Source organism: Pleurodeles waltl, chromosome 6 (genome assembly GCF_031143425.1).
Source record: "Pleurodeles waltl isolate 20211129_DDA chromosome 6, aPleWal1.hap1.20221129, whole genome shotgun sequence".
Lineage (NCBI taxonomy): Eukaryota > Metazoa > Chordata > Amphibia > Caudata > Salamandridae > Pleurodeles > Pleurodeles waltl.
The window spans coordinates 862,993,321-863,010,665 of NC_090445.1; the positions used below are offsets into that span (position 1 = coordinate 862,993,321).

Consider the following 17,345-nt stretch of genomic DNA (forward strand, 5'->3'; position numbering starts at 1 on the left):
ATTTATTTTCTGATGCACCCACTCACTCATTCACAGACCTACTCGGACACTCATTCACCCAATGACAGAACCACACACACACACACACACACACACACACACACACACACACACACACACACACACACACACACACACACACACACACACACACACACTCACTCACTCACTCACTCACTCACTCACTCCACACACCCACTCAGACACCCACTCAGACTGACACATCCAGTCATAGACTCACTCACACACTCACTCACCCACCCACTCAGACACTTTCACAGTCCCATCAGTGACTCATGCTGCTGCTTACAGAACCACTCAAATACTTATACACCCATTATAGTTAGGAAATAGAATTTAAAAAAACTTAGATTCACTGAAAAAAACGAAGGTTGCAGGGTCATTATAGTTAGGAAATAGAATTTAATAAACCATAGACATTCACCTAAAAAAACAATGGTTAGAGGGACGTTATTGTTAGGATTTGAATTACTCACACAAAAACATAGAAGTTTAGCAGTTATGGTTAGCTCAGGTAACTATGACTTGCGCCCTTGAAGTGCACTGCTGGGATATTACATCACCCATGACATCGCTGATAACATCATTGATAATATCAAAGTAACATTTGCAGTACAATTATTTAGCAGAAAACTGTGCACGGCGGTGGGCACAAGCTATAGTTTCCTCCTTCTGATGACACCACCTTCTATCAGGAGCTTATTAGCAGTACTGCAACATACAACCAGCCATGTACTATCTACAGAAACAGGGCAGGATGTGCTCTCTACAGTTAGCCCGCCTTATCACAGACAATCTGGCGCTGAGCTCTCTGTCACAACATCCGTTAGTTGAACATCTTCTGGGAGCAGGCAACAATTTTGACAACCTTCTCAGCAGGATTCGGCAACAAGTCCACGAGTCAGCACTCCACCAACTTCCATACTTCCCAAAGTGGGGTGCTTCCAGACATAGATCTTCCGATACACTGGACAACGCAAATTGCCCAAACTTCACCGCCAGGTTCCCACACCCCGATCCAAAGTAAATGCTCCATGGATGAACTGTTCTGGGATATTTGCCTATGCTTTTCCGCCTCCCCCTCTTCTTCTGTTTCTTGTTCAGAAGCTCAGGCAAACATCCCTCACACTAATACTAGTGGCTCCCATATGGGCCCGACCCTGGTTCACAACCCTTCTTGAACTATTAGTAGTTCCTCACAAGAAGCTTCCCCTTAACCCAAACCTTCTCACTTGGAACCATGGAGAAATCAGGCACCAAAATCCCAAGGAACTCCATCTAGCAACTTGGCTCCTGAGGTCATAGAGTTGGTTATTGCAACCTCCCACCTGACTGTATGGGCATCCTTAAAGAAGCATGCAAACCGACTACTAGAGCATGTTATGCAGCTTAATGGAAGAGATTTGTCTGTTACTGTCATAACAGCAGTATCAACAGTATCAATCGATTCAGACAAAATTTTGTTTGCTACCTACTACATGTACAACGCTCTGGCCTTGCATTCATATTCATATCCATATGCTTACATTTAGCAGCAGTTGCTGACTACCTTCAAAACAGACAACATCTGTTTTTGTTTAAAATTCCAGTTATTAAAGCCTTCATGGATGTCTTAGAAGAGTTATTCCACTGCGGGTTCCCCCAGGACCTACATGGAATTTAATCATTGTCCTCACAAGACTTGGGGTCCTCCGATCAAACCATTACGCAATTGCTCACTCCAATTTCTACCTTGGAAGCAAGGTAGCTTTTCTCATTGCCATCACTTTCCTCAGAGGTGTCTGTGAGCTCCAGGCACTAACCTTTGAAGAACCTTTCTTCCAGCTGCATAAAGATAGGGTAGTACTTTGTATGAACCTAAAATTCCTTACAAAGGTGGTCTCCCTCATCCACCTGAATCAATCAGTGGAATTACCTGTGTTCTTCCCTCACCCTGAATTGCTTGCAGAAAGAGCTCTTCATACATTAGATGTTAAAAGAGTTCTTATGTATTATATTGACACAACTAACGAATTTCGTAAAACCAAACAATTTTTTGTGTTGCTTTTTTGCCCCCTCACAAAGGAAGACCCATTTCTAAATCAAGCATTGCTAGGTGGATAGTTAGCTGTACACAAACCTGTTACATGAAAGCCAAAATAAATCTACCTTCACCTCCTAGAGCACATTCTAAGCTCAAAATAGGGGCTTCAGTGACTACAATAGGTAATATAGCTATAGCTGAAATATGTAAAGCAGCTACATGGTCTACACCACACACCTTCACTAAACACTTTTGTGTGACAATGTAAGCATGCCAACAAGTTAATGTCAGTCAGGCAGTGCTACGTACACATTTCCAAACTACTGCAACACCCTCAGGGTAGCCATCGCTTTTGGGGGGCACTGCTTTACAGTTTATACAAAGCATGTGTATCTGCAGCCACACATGCTTACTGGGGAAGTAACATTTTACATTTGATGGCATCTTTTTGTGGCATGTAGTACTGTAGATTCACATGCACCCACCCTCCTCCTCGGACACCTGTGGCTGTTGCAGTTCATTTACATTCTCATTTGCATGAACGTCTCTTTACTTAGACTTACCCTACACTCTATTCATACCCACCTGCGGGAAAACAACATATCAATGGAGTAGATGACCAGGGGCATTACCACCAATAGGAGGAGTTACTCTACCTCGTGGCTCGAAAGACTTCTTTGAAGTAAAACAACTTGCACACTTCTGGACCCAACACTAGATGGCAGGAATATGCAAAGCATGTGAATGTACAGCACTATTTGCCACTACAGATGCTTACTGGGTAAAAAACATTTTCCATTATGATCTTAGAATATTATTAAGGTGATACAAAAATACATGGACATTATAAAGAAAGATTTTTTTAATTTTAGAAAAACTGGATTAATTGGCATTTATTTCAGAGGGGTTGGTATGGATATGGAAAATAATATTGATATTTTTTAAATGTGTTTTTCTTTTTGGTTGATGGAATCATTCAAGACCTTCGTTGGAAAATTGAATACCTAAGCATACGCATTTGATGTACTTGTGTGTGGCCATTGTTTTACATTTGAGCATTATCTATCAATGTCATACTTGAATGCTCATTTCGTTGACGTATTATACTACTACAATATTAAATAAAAAAATATGTTATAGTAGAATTTATTATACCAAACCATCCACATTCATGCTTAAAACTGTTATTAAAGCTAATTCTTGACACATATGGTATTTCACTGCACATAACCTGCTCTGTATGCCACAGAAGTTGCATAGCATCAGTCAGTTGAAGCTGAGTGTCTCAGATGGTGCAAAACCAAGATATTTGACTGAGAATACAGTCACATAATTTGTATGTATTGGCTGTGTGAATAAAGCGGAAGTCCAAGTCAAAGTATTCTTTCAACATCTGCCAAGTAGTAAATAAGCAGCCACTATGAACAAAAAGAGAAAATCATTATCACAGCTCATATTTATGCCATCCATTATAATAAAAGTATTACAAGAATACTGTTGAGTTTAACCTACATGACAACATAAATGCTGATATCCTTGACCGTTATGCCCCAAGCCCGGGATACTTGTGGCAGCATATATTAACTCCATTTTCCTATACATATATATATATATTCGCAACTGGAGCATCACTTTACTTCTGCCATTCCATGAAGCCAGTAGTGTATCCTTACCAGTGTAACGGGTACAATAATGCAGTGTAGAAACCACATTTTATTTTATCAAAGTAGTCAATGATCGGATTCATAAGGCTGCTAAAAAATCACTCAGACCACTGGCAGAAAGTTCAATTTTGGCCTCCAAGGATTTATTAGCAAAAGGAAACATTGATTGTGAATGAATAACTGGTATGCTTTGGACTGGAAAAAATATGTCTTTTCATAATAGCGGAGAGTGCCCTTCACATTACCATCTACAGGTAAAAGCCTATTTGGAGAAGGTGTCAATGTACGCAGTGAAAGGCTGCCAGTTTAGCCTACACTGCGGATACTGTGTTTTATATTGATAAGTTAATAGATTATCAACTACTTTCAGCTGTATGCTGACAGAGTATCCATGCATTTTCATTTTAAATGAGAACATTCATTATTGGCTGGCCACTCACCTTCCTTGTTTGTTCTTGGAAATATGGAGGCTGACTGATGTTTGTCCTTCACAACCAGAAGCTAAAATTCTAGATTCTTCTGATGATAGAGCTACCTGCCTCAGTTTCAAACATTAAATCAAGCTTTACACTTCAAGTTCGGCAAAGAACTTGACCAGTTTGGGGATGCCTTACCCAACAACTATGGGTCCCAACCTCTTAATCCTGTCTCCAACTTCTTAGATTCACTAATTGGTCCACAAATGTCAGGATATCTACAGAATATAAAATGGCGTTTAATCTGGAATGGGCTCCTGGCTAATATTAAAACCTGCTATATCATTGTGTCTGTCAAGAAAGCCATTAAAGACAGGATTTATGTTTCCCAAAGATTGTCACTTTAAATAAAAAAAGGCCTACCTGCAGACTTCCATGTGGTGCCCCGGACTACTATAGATAAGCTTGGCAACATGTGGCAATTGATCTGCAGTGTCTGTTCAAGTTTAGATCTTGTCCTTCTTCACAAACAGCTGTGCCCACCTCCCCTTCCTCACTTCTGGAAAATAACACCTCTTCGCTTCATCCCCACAGTTGCTGCTTTGTTAGGTACCAACAAACACTTGTTACTACTCCTTGAAATGATAAAGATAGTAATGTTTAGTTTAGAAATTGGATAATAAATAACTAAAATAATAAATTCCCAACCATCTTGGGTCTTGTAGTTACATTCTTGCAGCTGCCCACTCGGTGCCAGCAGATCCACTATCCCTGTAGTGTATCTGTTCACCTGTCTAATGTATGCACATTGGACACAAATATTTGGATCCAAAATCATGAAAGGTGGCTGTTGTGTGGGATTTTAGAGACTTGTTACAGGCTGTGCTGTGCTTCGAAACTAAATTCCACAGTTGATGTTTGTGCTGTGCAAAAGTGCGGTTGTCCTCTCTTACACCAGGCATTTGTCCAATTAGTATGGAGAGAGGGAGGGAGTTAAAGGTCAAAAAGTATATTAGTCACTACGGGGAGTAACTTGTAATTGTGGGAATATTTGTTTCACTTGTGTTGTGTGCCTGAGTTTGAGTCCTTCGTGTATGGGGGAATTTTATCTCTTCCTTTATGCAAACATCCCTCTTGATCAGATGGTTAACCAGAGAACCAGTTGTTTGTTTTGATGTTTCAGCATAGTCCTTTCTAATAGTTTGGCGCTAATTTCTCTTCTCTTCTTAAAGTTTTACATTACTCTTTCAGTTGCTGTCTAACTCGTGTACTTCTTTTGCAGGTTTTCGTAGCTCTGGTTATAGTGTTAACGAGTTCGATTGTGTCGATAGTGTACCTCTGCGTTCTACCAATTATTTTGAAGACTTACTCTGTCAGCTGGATCTCCTGGCACTTAATATATGGACATTGGAACCTTATTATGATTGTCTTCCACTATTACAAAGCCATATCCACTCCCCCTGGTTATCCCCCACAGGTAAGAAAAAGTATTAGTACTTTCTTTTGCTCAACAACATAAATGTAATTTAACCCAGATGGTATTTACCTCATAGTGTGGTAACTGTCTTAATTGAAACTGCACATATACAGTGCAGGATGATGATACATGTTTTCATTTGTGCAAAGGACAAACATAGGAAGAATCTGCAAACGTTCCTGCTTAGTTGTAAAATCATCATGTCCAAACAGAGTGCCTTTACTACAGTGTCAACTAAAACCTAGGCATTGTTGTTTGATTTTGCCAAGTGTAGTGACACATGCTTGAAAATTGAACCACGTCCGAGAAAAGACCAGGATTTCATAATTTTTGGGCAGTTGTAGGCTAACTAGGTAGATTGCTTGCAGCTTTTTGCCTGTGGCTTCCACTTGGTTTTTCTGAACAACTGTGAATAACTTGTGTGAGGCATACTAGTAACAAATGGCATTATTACTGCCCAATTACAGGAAATATTTAATCTCTTCAGTATATTTATTTATATTTATTGAAGATATCCACCCAAGAAGAATGAATAACCTGTTTCTGCTCAACACATTTAAATTAGAAACAATTATTTGAACCTTTCCATTCATTTTAAGTCTTGATGAGACTCCCACAATGCATTGTTATAATGCCAGAATCAATAATGGGCATGTAAGGCAGTGCCTACTTTTATCCTGTGATTGTAGTTGGGTCCAACCGGCTCTCCTTTTTTGGGCCAGTGGGGCCCAACTGGCACTTATTTTTCCTTATCAGACATTCCCTTAGAGCAGGAAAGGGGAAAACACACAAAACGGAAAGAAGAAGGAAGATAAAACTGAAAAAACGTAAAGGAGAAGGCAGGGGCCCGCAAGAGTGAGATAATAGGGGCAGGTAGTGACTAGCAGTGGAGTAGAGGCATGAGGTGGATTCATGGCTAGGCATAGGGACACTTAATAGCTCTGGGCGCTGCGGTCTATTAAACAGTGCTTTGGGCACAGGCACTCCTTATATTGCAAATTAAGCACTGCATTATGAAACAGTTAAGGTATTGATGAATACAGAGGTCTTGGGTTATATGGAATCCCAGAAACCTGGGATTTAGTCATTGTCTTCAGGTTCTGTCTTAATCCTAATCCTACCTGCTTTCTGATTTTGTCCATCAAGCAAGCCATAACACTGCTGAGGTGCCTCCATGATAGTGGACAATAAACGTAAACAGATTAACACTTCTAGTGGCTCTGCAGATGTCTGAAATAGAGCCCACCAACCTACCCCTCGAGACCACCATATTTTGCGTGGAAAGAACTACTGATAGACAACCAAGCCTGATTGTATGCATAGTAAATAGGAGGTTTCACCCACTGACCCAAAAGTGTTATAGATGATTTCAGCCCATTTTTGTCACCCTAAGTTTGGTGAACAGGTATTAAGGCCTATTGTCTACTGACCGGTGGAGGTCAATTTAAATCACTCTCTATATCAAGCAAATGTACAAAAACTTAGAAAATAAAGAGAGTAGCAGCCTCCTGATGCCAGCGAAACGTGGAGTTAACCTTGAATAAGAACATGGCCCTAGTCATAACACCATACTGTCCTCAAAAAGCCCTAAGTACGAAAGACCATGCCATGGAGCCTTACTCAGCCAAAGAGCTGTGGTAATTACCACTAAAAAGAAAACATTAAGGGATGAAATTGTTTAAGGGACCTCCTCCAAAGGCTCAAGGGAGAAACTTATAACTCAAATGAGACGAGTAAGAGGTCCCAGGAAGGTAGCAACATTTGAAATCTGAGCTTAAACAAAGCAGAGCCACAGAATAAACAACCAGCAATGTCTCGGCTGAGGGCAAACTACTCCTAGAAGCTGAAAAGGGCCAAATGGCAGCCATCTGCAACCACAAGGTCAAAACAACAAAAGCTTCATCAAACCCATCTTGCAGAAACTGAAGCACAAACCAGGAGATGCACTACAACGGAGGGAATAGCCAGAGCTGACTCACTTTTTGAATAGATGCCCTTCCATGGCCATAAGCCTGCCAAATGGTTGGCCTATAGAATATGTGGATAGCGAGAGAGAGTCAGTCCTAAACAAGTTACCTTTTTCCTTTGAACCTCCATGGGAATAGCCGCAGTAGAGGCAAGAGTAGGATAGCATGGTGGACATGAAGCTAATGGCAGCACCCACAGCGGAGCCGCCGGCATTTAAGAACGTCTTCCCTCTTTCTTGCTATGATTTCTGGCCGGGGTCTCGGGTGCCTTTCCTTACAGACTTCTATTTTTCTTGCTCTGTAGCATGTGGTCAAGATGCCTGTGGAATTCAACATTTATTTTGCAAAGATACAATGAGTAACTCACCACTTTCTTGTTCTTTACCACTGATCTATTGTGCAATTTCACTAGGATACCTAGTAGTTCCTAGCATGTGTTCCATTCATTTTCTCAACAGTGCACACTGCTCATCACTGCATTTTGCTGCATCTTGACAAACACACCCATGTATGGCATTACTAGCAGACATGCTTCAGCACACCTCCGCTTCTTTTGAAGTTGTCTTCCCATGCCCTATTGATTACTTCTTTCTGAGTGCATTGTTCAGGTTCCCAAGCTTCTTCAAATGAAAAGCTGACCACTGAAGGATCTGCACTTAGGCAGCCTCTAACCTGCAGTCTCAGTTGGGCATGAGATGGGGCTGCTGGGCTAACAGTGACGCCTTCTAAAATTCCTTAGTTGTCTTTTTGGGTAGCACCCACAGCTGAAACGGTAATCCCATTCAGATGTATGTAAACATTGCTCGTGTCGTATGCTGGCTAGTTTACAAGCCCATGGACTAGGGTCTTGCCCTATTAATCTTGAGTATTATATGAATATCTTTGTCAAGCAACCTTTGTCTGTGGGCCCCGGAGCACATGGCTACATTACATACATATCTATTAGTTATTTTCTAACTACAATGATGAAAAATGCATGAAAGGATATATGGGTGGTAGGCAGCAGCAGTGTTGAAAATTGTAGGTTAATAAACCACACTTTACTTTACTCTTAAGGACATTTTGAACCTTATAGGAGCCAAGCTGGAATTCATTCAGATTATGTATGCACAAATAACTGCACATGAAACTGAAAAATCCTAGAATAAACTACATTCAAGTCTCTATCGTTGATTATACACAATTAAGAGGCATACATATTTGTGGTTCACCATTGTCACTTAGTTCTCCTTCAGAACATAAAATGTGACAGATGCAGAGCACTTTACCCTGCTCCCTGCCTCCTGAATAAGCACAGCTCCTACAGCCTGAACATTGACTTCTGACCTCAATTGTTTCATTGTGTCTGCCTCTGGTTACTGTTGCTGCTTCCACCATTCCATTTCAGTGGCTTTTTCCATGCATTTCACTAACATTTCAGCTATCACAGGGGCAATTGCCCCACTGCCCATTAGCGTTGTATCATGATTTGAAATGCTTTTAGAGCTCTTCCGCGGTAAATGTTTATATCTTGTATATTTTAATTTTGTGCTGTAAGTTGAATTTGTCTTTCTGTTCTTTCATCTTGTCTGGTGCCTATGTAGCTCTTAGTGTCCCATCTCCTGTGGCTTGTCAGACAAAATCTACCCTCAAGAAAGGCAAATACTTTTGTTTGTTTCCTTCAGGCTAAGACAGAGATCCCGTCTGTGTCAATTTGCAGGAAATGCATCTCCCCCAAACCAGCTCGGACACACCACTGCAGCATCTGCAACCGGTAAGAGTGTACTTTTTCTGTCTATTTGTTTGCCATCCGTTTGTTCATTTTTCTCTAGACTGTTCTTCCAAGGATTTTGATACCCCCAAAGTTGAGGAAATCTCTGTTTCAATCAACCCAAGCTTTTGAGCACCTTCACACTGTTTATTCTTGGTTTGGAAGGGTGTTAAAGATTGGAAACAATTGTTTCTACTAATCTGTTGTTTTTCAGCTAGTTTCAGGTTCCTTAAGTGTGAAGCAAATAAAAAATGGGTGATTGTGAGTATGTGGAGAAAATGTAGTTCAAATATTGTTAACAGTCAACATTCTAAGCTGGTATTGACAAATCCAGTAGGCATTTACTTTGAAATGAATTAGACTACCTCCTGGCATTTCCAATTCATGTTGCTGATGCAAATAGAAGCTTGTTGCCAGCGCTGAACACCATCAGAAAAAAAGCTACAATTCAGTAACTGAGTGATAACGTATGTGCACGGTCAGTATGTATTTTTACCCTAGTGTGATGATTTGGTTGCACACGCGTCGCTGCCCACTTATGGCAGCCAGTTTGGCTTTAAAAAAAAAAAAAAAAAACATTGCAGCACAGAGGACGCCCATTTTAGAACAGTAATTTAAAAGAAAGAAAAGATTCTCAAAACCATATTTAGAAAAAGTAGAAGCCAGATAGTAAGCTTAGATGCCATGACAGGAATCGTTCAGTTACTTCTCAAAAGCACACACTATACATGTCATTAAAAAGTATTTTTTTGGTAATGTTAATTCCATCTTTATATGGTTATTGGGAACTTTCCAGGGCTCCATCTCTGTTAAACCGTAATTTACTTGTGTGATTAGACTTTATTACAGAATGTACTTCAACATGTATTTTCTTAACAAATATATTTATTAAGCTTTTTAACCATTAATACAGTATTATAAATCTGGGCACATCATGCTATCAGGACTTCCTGTACAACAGAACGACATACTAAAGCTTTGAAAATATAAAAATTCCAGAAAACAACAGGTAAAAAACAGATTTGACAGACCTGCTCCTCAATAAAGCTCCACAAAAAAGAATATGATGTTGGGGGCAGTGGGCGTTTAAGGGACAAGCATATAGGTTTAAGTCACTTTAATCGAATTCAGGCAATAGAGGTCTTCGACATGCATGGAACATCCCAGCAGCATCTAGTAAATACACCACTTCAGGCAACACAAAACCATTAAAGCTTATAATATAAAGAAGGATGTAAAACTGAGAGAACCGCACGGAAACTATTCAGCAGCTATATTGTTCGAATTAAGGAATTTCTGAGGGGACGAGGCCATCTTCATTTAACTGAACAACGTGGGGGGCGTAGCCAAAATGGCGACCGGAGCGGCAGCATAATCTGTAGCTCCGCTCCCGGCCGTAGCAATTATCCTGGCAACGGCGCCTCCCGGCTTCCTTGGGGCGGGCGTGGGCCTCCCTGATGCCCGGGACCCCCCCCCTGGAGAAGCTTGCGGGCTCTTGTCTCGTCGACCGAGATGACCTTTCATGACAGCGGCAGCTCGCGCGGAGGGGAGGCGCGGCCCGCGCCGCCCGGGGAGCCAAGGCCCGGCACTGCCGCTGAGAGGGCGTTGAGACGGTGAGTCCTGGGCCCGCAGGACCGCAAATAAGCGGGACCAGTGTGTGTGCTCTGGCACGAGCGGGCCCAGGCACTTGCACGGGAGCCGGCGCCGGCCGGCGGGGCTTGGCTCAGTACTCTTCCGCGGCGCAAATCGAGCCACGGTGTGCATGGCGGGTCCCGGTTCCCGCTCGGATCAGCGGCAACTCCCACGGGCAGGGACTGACAGCAAACACTGAAGGGGCTGCCACAATAACTTTTGAAACCCCACGTGTCCCACCTGTGGGAGTCTGGCCTTTTTCGCCTCTGAAGTTGGGCGTAAGTGGGCCTTTTTGCCCCCTTCCTTCCGCAGCCTTCACAAGCCCCGGTGATCGGGGGATCCGTAGGAGGTGAGGTGTAAGGGCTGTGGGTCCCAGCTGTAGACCTAGACAACAGGACCTGCGACCAAGCTGTACTCAGCCCATGCGACAGGGCTGCGCTGCGCAGCGCATTGCTGCCCAACACAAAAAAGGGAAGGTCTGGGATCTGGGCCCTACCCCCAACAGAGCCTGGACATGACCACAGACAGATGAGTATGCGTGCAGCCCACTGAGGAAGCTTGAGCGGCAGAGTGGACCGAGCCGCGGCACGGGCCACGTGCTCTGCACCACAATTAGTAAAAAATTGGCTTTCATGCCAATCGTAACTTCGGCTATACCCGACTTGTATTAGGGGCCCGCACTTATCCCCCATCGCTACAAGGCTGACGACTAACCTGCACAGAACCACGTTATCCCTGTCGTGCCGTCTAACCTGGGAAGCAACCGACTAGGCGCACAATACCCTTAAGCTCTTTCTGACAGTGAAGGAGTCAAATGGGCAAGCCGAAGACCCCACGGGCACCCCCGGGGACCATGGAATCAACTGCTGCCCCCCCACCCCCCAGAGAACAAGACGCGACATGTCAAGCGCTACAGAAAATGGAACTCACCCTACACATCCATACAGCGCAGTTCGAAAAGATACTACAGGCCATCACGGACACCAGGATTAATCTAGAGGCGGAAATAGGAACTGTTGCGGCGGATGTTAGCATACTATGGGCAGACCAACATGCACTGTCAGATCGAATGGTCTAACTGGAGAAAGACATGGCAGTCTGTAATGACGGCAGGAAACAGCGTCGTAGTAATGCGGTAAGCTTTTATTCACGGAGCTCTCCTCTAACGCGGTGTCTTCTTCCCCGGTCAGCAAGCAACTGCCGGGCGGAAGAATCACCGCTAACATTCTAGGCTCGCGGCAACGATCGCACATCGTAGCCGCGAGCCACATCATAACACATCCCCCATCGTTGACACCCACAAAAGGAACCACAAATAACAACTGGAAAAACTATAACAAAATAATAGATAACAAGTTAAAAACAAAGAAAAATCTATACACAAAGTAATTACCCTAACAATAGGCTTTAAGTAACATAGTCATTCAAGAACCCTGGAGGTCTCCTACATCTAGTAGTCCTGGGAAACCCCACAGTTCTAGGCGACACCACACTTGGAACACAAGTAGAAGCTCCCATGGAATCTGAGCAGGTAACAGGAGCGTCAATAATCACTTCACTCCTGCCAACCGCAGCATCGCCATTTCCACCATCAAACTGTTTCCTCTCGCCACCACTTGAACCGTTCAGATCTTCATCTTTCATCAACATATAACCACTACAATCATCACCCCTCCTTGCACATCCACCCTCCAACGCAGAGGAAAATTTTGCGACACGCCTGAAATTCCAACGTTGACCATTATCAAGCAAAACATGCCACCTGTGAACCTGAAGAACTCTAAACGGACCTAAGAACTTGCTAAACCCCTGTCTCACTCTACCAGATTTGATTTTTACCCAATCACCTGGTTTAATTCTCTCATTGTCATCCCCTGTCTCATTGGCTGAGTCTCCATTGAATGCGCCACCACCACCCAACAATCTCTCCATCCATGCAGGTCTGAGTTTACTGACAGGTTTCCTACCCCTCATATCAACAAACGGTACTCTGCACGACGTTGTATTTTCTGTAGTTCGATATCCCCACACCAATTCTGAAATCACCGAACCAGCATCCAAACCATTTACCACAGCCAATTGCAGACCACTCTTAATCATGCGATTAGCTCGTTCCACAATACCATTAGCACGAGGATTGTATAACGCTGTACGGGCATGCCTTATGCCACACGAGTTTAAAAACCCTTTCATCTCCACAGACGTTAATTGTGTGCCATTATCAGTAATCAACACTGACGGAAAACCCTCCTCAGAGAAGATTTCTCTCAGTACACTTATGGTAGCAGATGTCGTAACCTCTCCCATAAACTTGACAATAAGCCATTTGGAGTACACATCCACCATAACCAAGGCAAAATTCCTTCCTCTGCCAATGCCAGACAAAGGTCCAATAAAGTCCAAACAAACACTATGCCAAGGTTTGCCAGGATCAGTTATATTTCCACTAACTGACTGCTCTCCCACTCTCAACCGTTTCTCACTCTGAATGCACTCAGAACATCTTTCTACCCATCTCACCACATCATCGTCCATACCAGGCCACCAAAATTCAATTTTCAACCTTCTCTTGGTAATCGTTTGACCAAGATGACCCTCATGTGCAATATCAAACAAGCGCTTGCGCACCCCCATAGGCAGAACAACTCTTTCACCCCGCAGGATCATTCTTCCATCAACTTCAGAAAGCTCATCCACAACCTTATTGAAAGGCCGTACAGATACCGGGAGAGTACTATCTCTCCTCCCGCCTTTCCTTATTAAATCTACGACCCGCAACAAGACATCATCTGCTTTCATAGCCAAATCCCAGTCAATTTCCTTCACTGCTCCTTTACACCAATGCATAACCTCACCCACTGACGCAACGACTCCCTCTTGTTCATGCTCCAATACATTGTCACCATCCACTGTCTGCCACTCAAGAGCCAGACAAGAAAGACAGTCCGCTTGCACATTCTTCCAACCTGGAATGTACTCAATCTCGTAATTAAATTCTTGCAAACGGGACGCCAACCTAGCCAATCTCGCTGACCCTTTACCAGTCCCACCTGGTGACAATATCTTCAGCAATGGTTTATGATCAGAACGCAATGTGATGGTACTACCCCATATATATGTGCGAAAATATTCCACACCCCACACCGCAGCCAGAGTTTCACGCTCAATGACAGCGTAATGTCTCTCAGCAGAAGACAAAGTCCGAGAAGCAAAGGCAACCGTCTTCTCCACCGACCCATGCATTTGAGATAAGACGGCCCCAATGCCCACAGCACTCGCATCCACCGTGATTATAGTTCTTCTCTTTGTGTCAAAAGGCACTAGAATGCCAGCGTTGCATACATCATCCTTAATCAACTGAAAACATTGGTATTGCTCTCCTCCCCAGACAAAACTAGCCCCTTTGCGCAAAAGTACTTTTAAGCATTCTGTCTTGCTAGCAAAGTTCTTTACAAATTTGGAATAGTACTCAATCAATCCCAAAAAAGATCGTAATTGATCCTTGTCTTTGGGTGCTGGAGCCGACCTAATTGCCTCCAACAGATCTTTTTTTGGTTTTACACCTTCTTGCGACAGTGAGTGTCCAAGATACTCCACCTCTGTCATCAAGAATTTACACTTCTCACGGCGCAAAGTCAAACCAGATTGCAATAATCTGTCCAATAACATCTTCAAAGTTATATTATGGTTCTCAATAGTTTCACCAAACACTAGAATGTCATCTTGGAAAAATAAGATATTGTCCAACCCCTTGAAAATTTGGTTCATCAGCCTCTGGAACACACTGGCGGCAGACGCCAGACCGAACGGCATTCGTGTGAACTGAAATGTGCCCTCCATGGTGATGAAAGCAGTGAGGCCCTTCGAATCAGGATGAAGTCTAATCTGATGGTATGCGTGCTTCAAGTCCAGTTTTGAAAAGTACTTAGCACCCTTCATCAGTAGGACCAATTCATTAATGTTTGGCAAGGGAAAATTGTCTGTAACAATCATCTGATTTAGCCCTCTCAAATCCACACAGAACCTCAACTTCCCATCTCTCTTCTTAGAAATTACTACAGGTGACAACCATGCTGAGGCCTCCACTGGTTCAATCACCCCACTATCTAACATTTCATTCAAGAGTTCCTTTACCCCCTCTCTCACCGAGATTGGAACCTTTCTAACCTTGTGCTGCACAGGAACAGCACCGGGCTTCAACCTAATCTCGTGAACATAATCTCTCAACTCTCCCATCTCCTCTCTGAATACCCCTTTAGCCCCATTCAGTATACTAGCAAGGGAAACATCTTCGATTGCAGCTACCTGACTAGGGGCACACGGATTGATGACTATGCGAAGATCGTACTGGTGTTGCCAACCTAAAATAGGCGGACCTGATTCTGCCACATACACTTTGCCTAAGATCTTTCTCCCCTTGAACCCTATTTCAGTGAGCATATAACCTACGATGTCTATCTGTTCGCCCTGATACCCACCAGGATTAATGTCCTTTGGCAATAGTCTTGTTGAAGGCCACAATTTGAAAAATAAATCCTTAGGAACTATTGTATATAAAGAGCCAGAATCCACCATTAGCTCCACAGACACATTCTTAACCATAAATTCTGCCTTAGGTCTCTGCATCCTTTCTGCTCTCACCCCTGCTACATCCAACCCAGAAACACACAACACCCTTCCGAATTTATCACCAACGGTCACTTCGCCTGAGACATCACCAACCATGGCCACCTTTCCCTTTGAATACTCTTTTTCCCTACATACCCTCGCAAAATGCCCCTTGCGCCCGCACCTTCGGCACTCTTTCCCTAGGGCAAAGCAATTCTTGGACTCAGAGGTATGGTACCTGCTCCCACACTTGTTGCACCTCCCATTTTTAGATCCACTAGATCTTTCCCAGGATGATTTACTCGTCACAGCCACATCACCCTGAACAGAAGATACCTCTTCAGAAGCCTTAACTTCTCTCCTCTCCATTTGTTTCATACAAAACTCTGACTCCTCAACCACCTTTGCAATTTCTATAGCATCCTTCAGCTTGGGATCCTTCGCTGCCCACAATCTTTCCTGCATTTTCTTACTCCTACACTGCACTATGAGCTGGTCCCGAATCAACTCCTCTGTCATCGCCCCAAATCTGCATTTGATTGAAAGCTCTCTTAAACGAGTGACAAACTCGTCCACAGATTCACCATCCCTTTGAGGTTGTGTGTAAAACTTAAATCTTTGCATGACTACATTCTCAGTCTTGGCAAACCTTATTTCTAGTCTCCGCCTTGCTTCTAAAAATACATCATCTATGGGTTGACCAGACTGATCAACAGCTTTAGGCAAGTACTTGAAGACATGCTGACCTTCATTGCCTAGGGAACTAAGTAAGATAGCTTTTTTCCTACTTGACGAGAATCCTAACCCGTCTAAGGCTTCAAGGTAATTATCAAATATGTCTATCCACTCCTCCCAAAGTATTGGCGGATTTCCAGATTGCACCAAAAATAAAGGTGGAGAGTGCACAGCAGCGGTTGACATTTCCATTGTGTGAACCTGTGCTCAGTCTCTGTAAAACACAAATTTGACGGTATGTTCCAAAGAAACTCAAAAAAAAAACACCCAAATCAATGTTCCAGGTATTTTCCAGAATAACACAATGTAGCAAACAGCAGGTTACAGGTGTGCCTATCACCATAGAAGATACTTGTCCATGCAGTTCGTCGTGGCCAAAATCTATTTTGATTGAAGTTTTCCCAACACTCTAAGATGGCCGCCACAACACATAGTAGTTCGACGTATGCGCAAAGCAATTGAAAGAGAGTATTCCCAACTCTCTAAGATGGCCGCCACCAGTTTTCTATGACGTCAACGCGACGTTGCCATGACAGCAAATCAACAGCGCTGACATTACCGAGGCCGATGCAGTCGTGTCGCCAAATCCCAGCCGGACTGCAACTTATAAATACTCTCGTTGATTAAACTATCGCTGGGAAGGCATAAAACGCCACTCGTTATACCGCGTCTTTGATCCCACAACAAAAGCGGATCACAATGCAACGTTCGCGGCATCCGCGTTAAGAGGAAAGCAATCTGTTTGCTGACATCCTCGTCGCCAAAAGTGTAATGACGGCAGGAAACAGCATCGTAGTAATGCAGTAAGCTTTTATTCACGGAGCTCTCCTCTAACGCGGTGTCTTCTTCCCCGGTCAGCAAGCAACTGCCAGGCGGAAGAATCACCGCTAACATTCTAGGCTCGCGGCAACGATCGCACATCGTAGCCGCGAGCCACATCATAACACAGTCCTACCCCCGACTGTGAAAGAATTACAAGCACAGATGAGTCAGCTGGCAGCGGAAGTAGACGACCTAAAACGCAGAGCGGAGGATGCGGAGGGAAGATCGAG

The 17,345-nt window shown here is 43.4% G+C and overlaps 1 protein-coding gene across 4 annotated transcripts in view; it reads left to right on the forward strand.

The window, feature by feature from the left end:
* ZDHHC16 (zinc finger DHHC-type palmitoyltransferase 16) overlaps positions 1-17,345 on the forward strand; it is a 122,580-nt gene that overhangs the window by 42,409 nt on the left and 62,826 nt on the right. For all 4 annotated transcript variants that reach the window (XM_069239614.1, XM_069239616.1, XM_069239613.1 and 1 more), the window contains exons 3-4: positions 5,407-5,601; positions 9,233-9,321. In XM_069239614.1, coding sequence (XP_069095715.1) covers positions 5,407-5,601; positions 9,233-9,321 — 284 coding nt within the window. The remainder of the gene's footprint in view (positions 1-5,406; positions 5,602-9,232; positions 9,322-17,345) is intronic.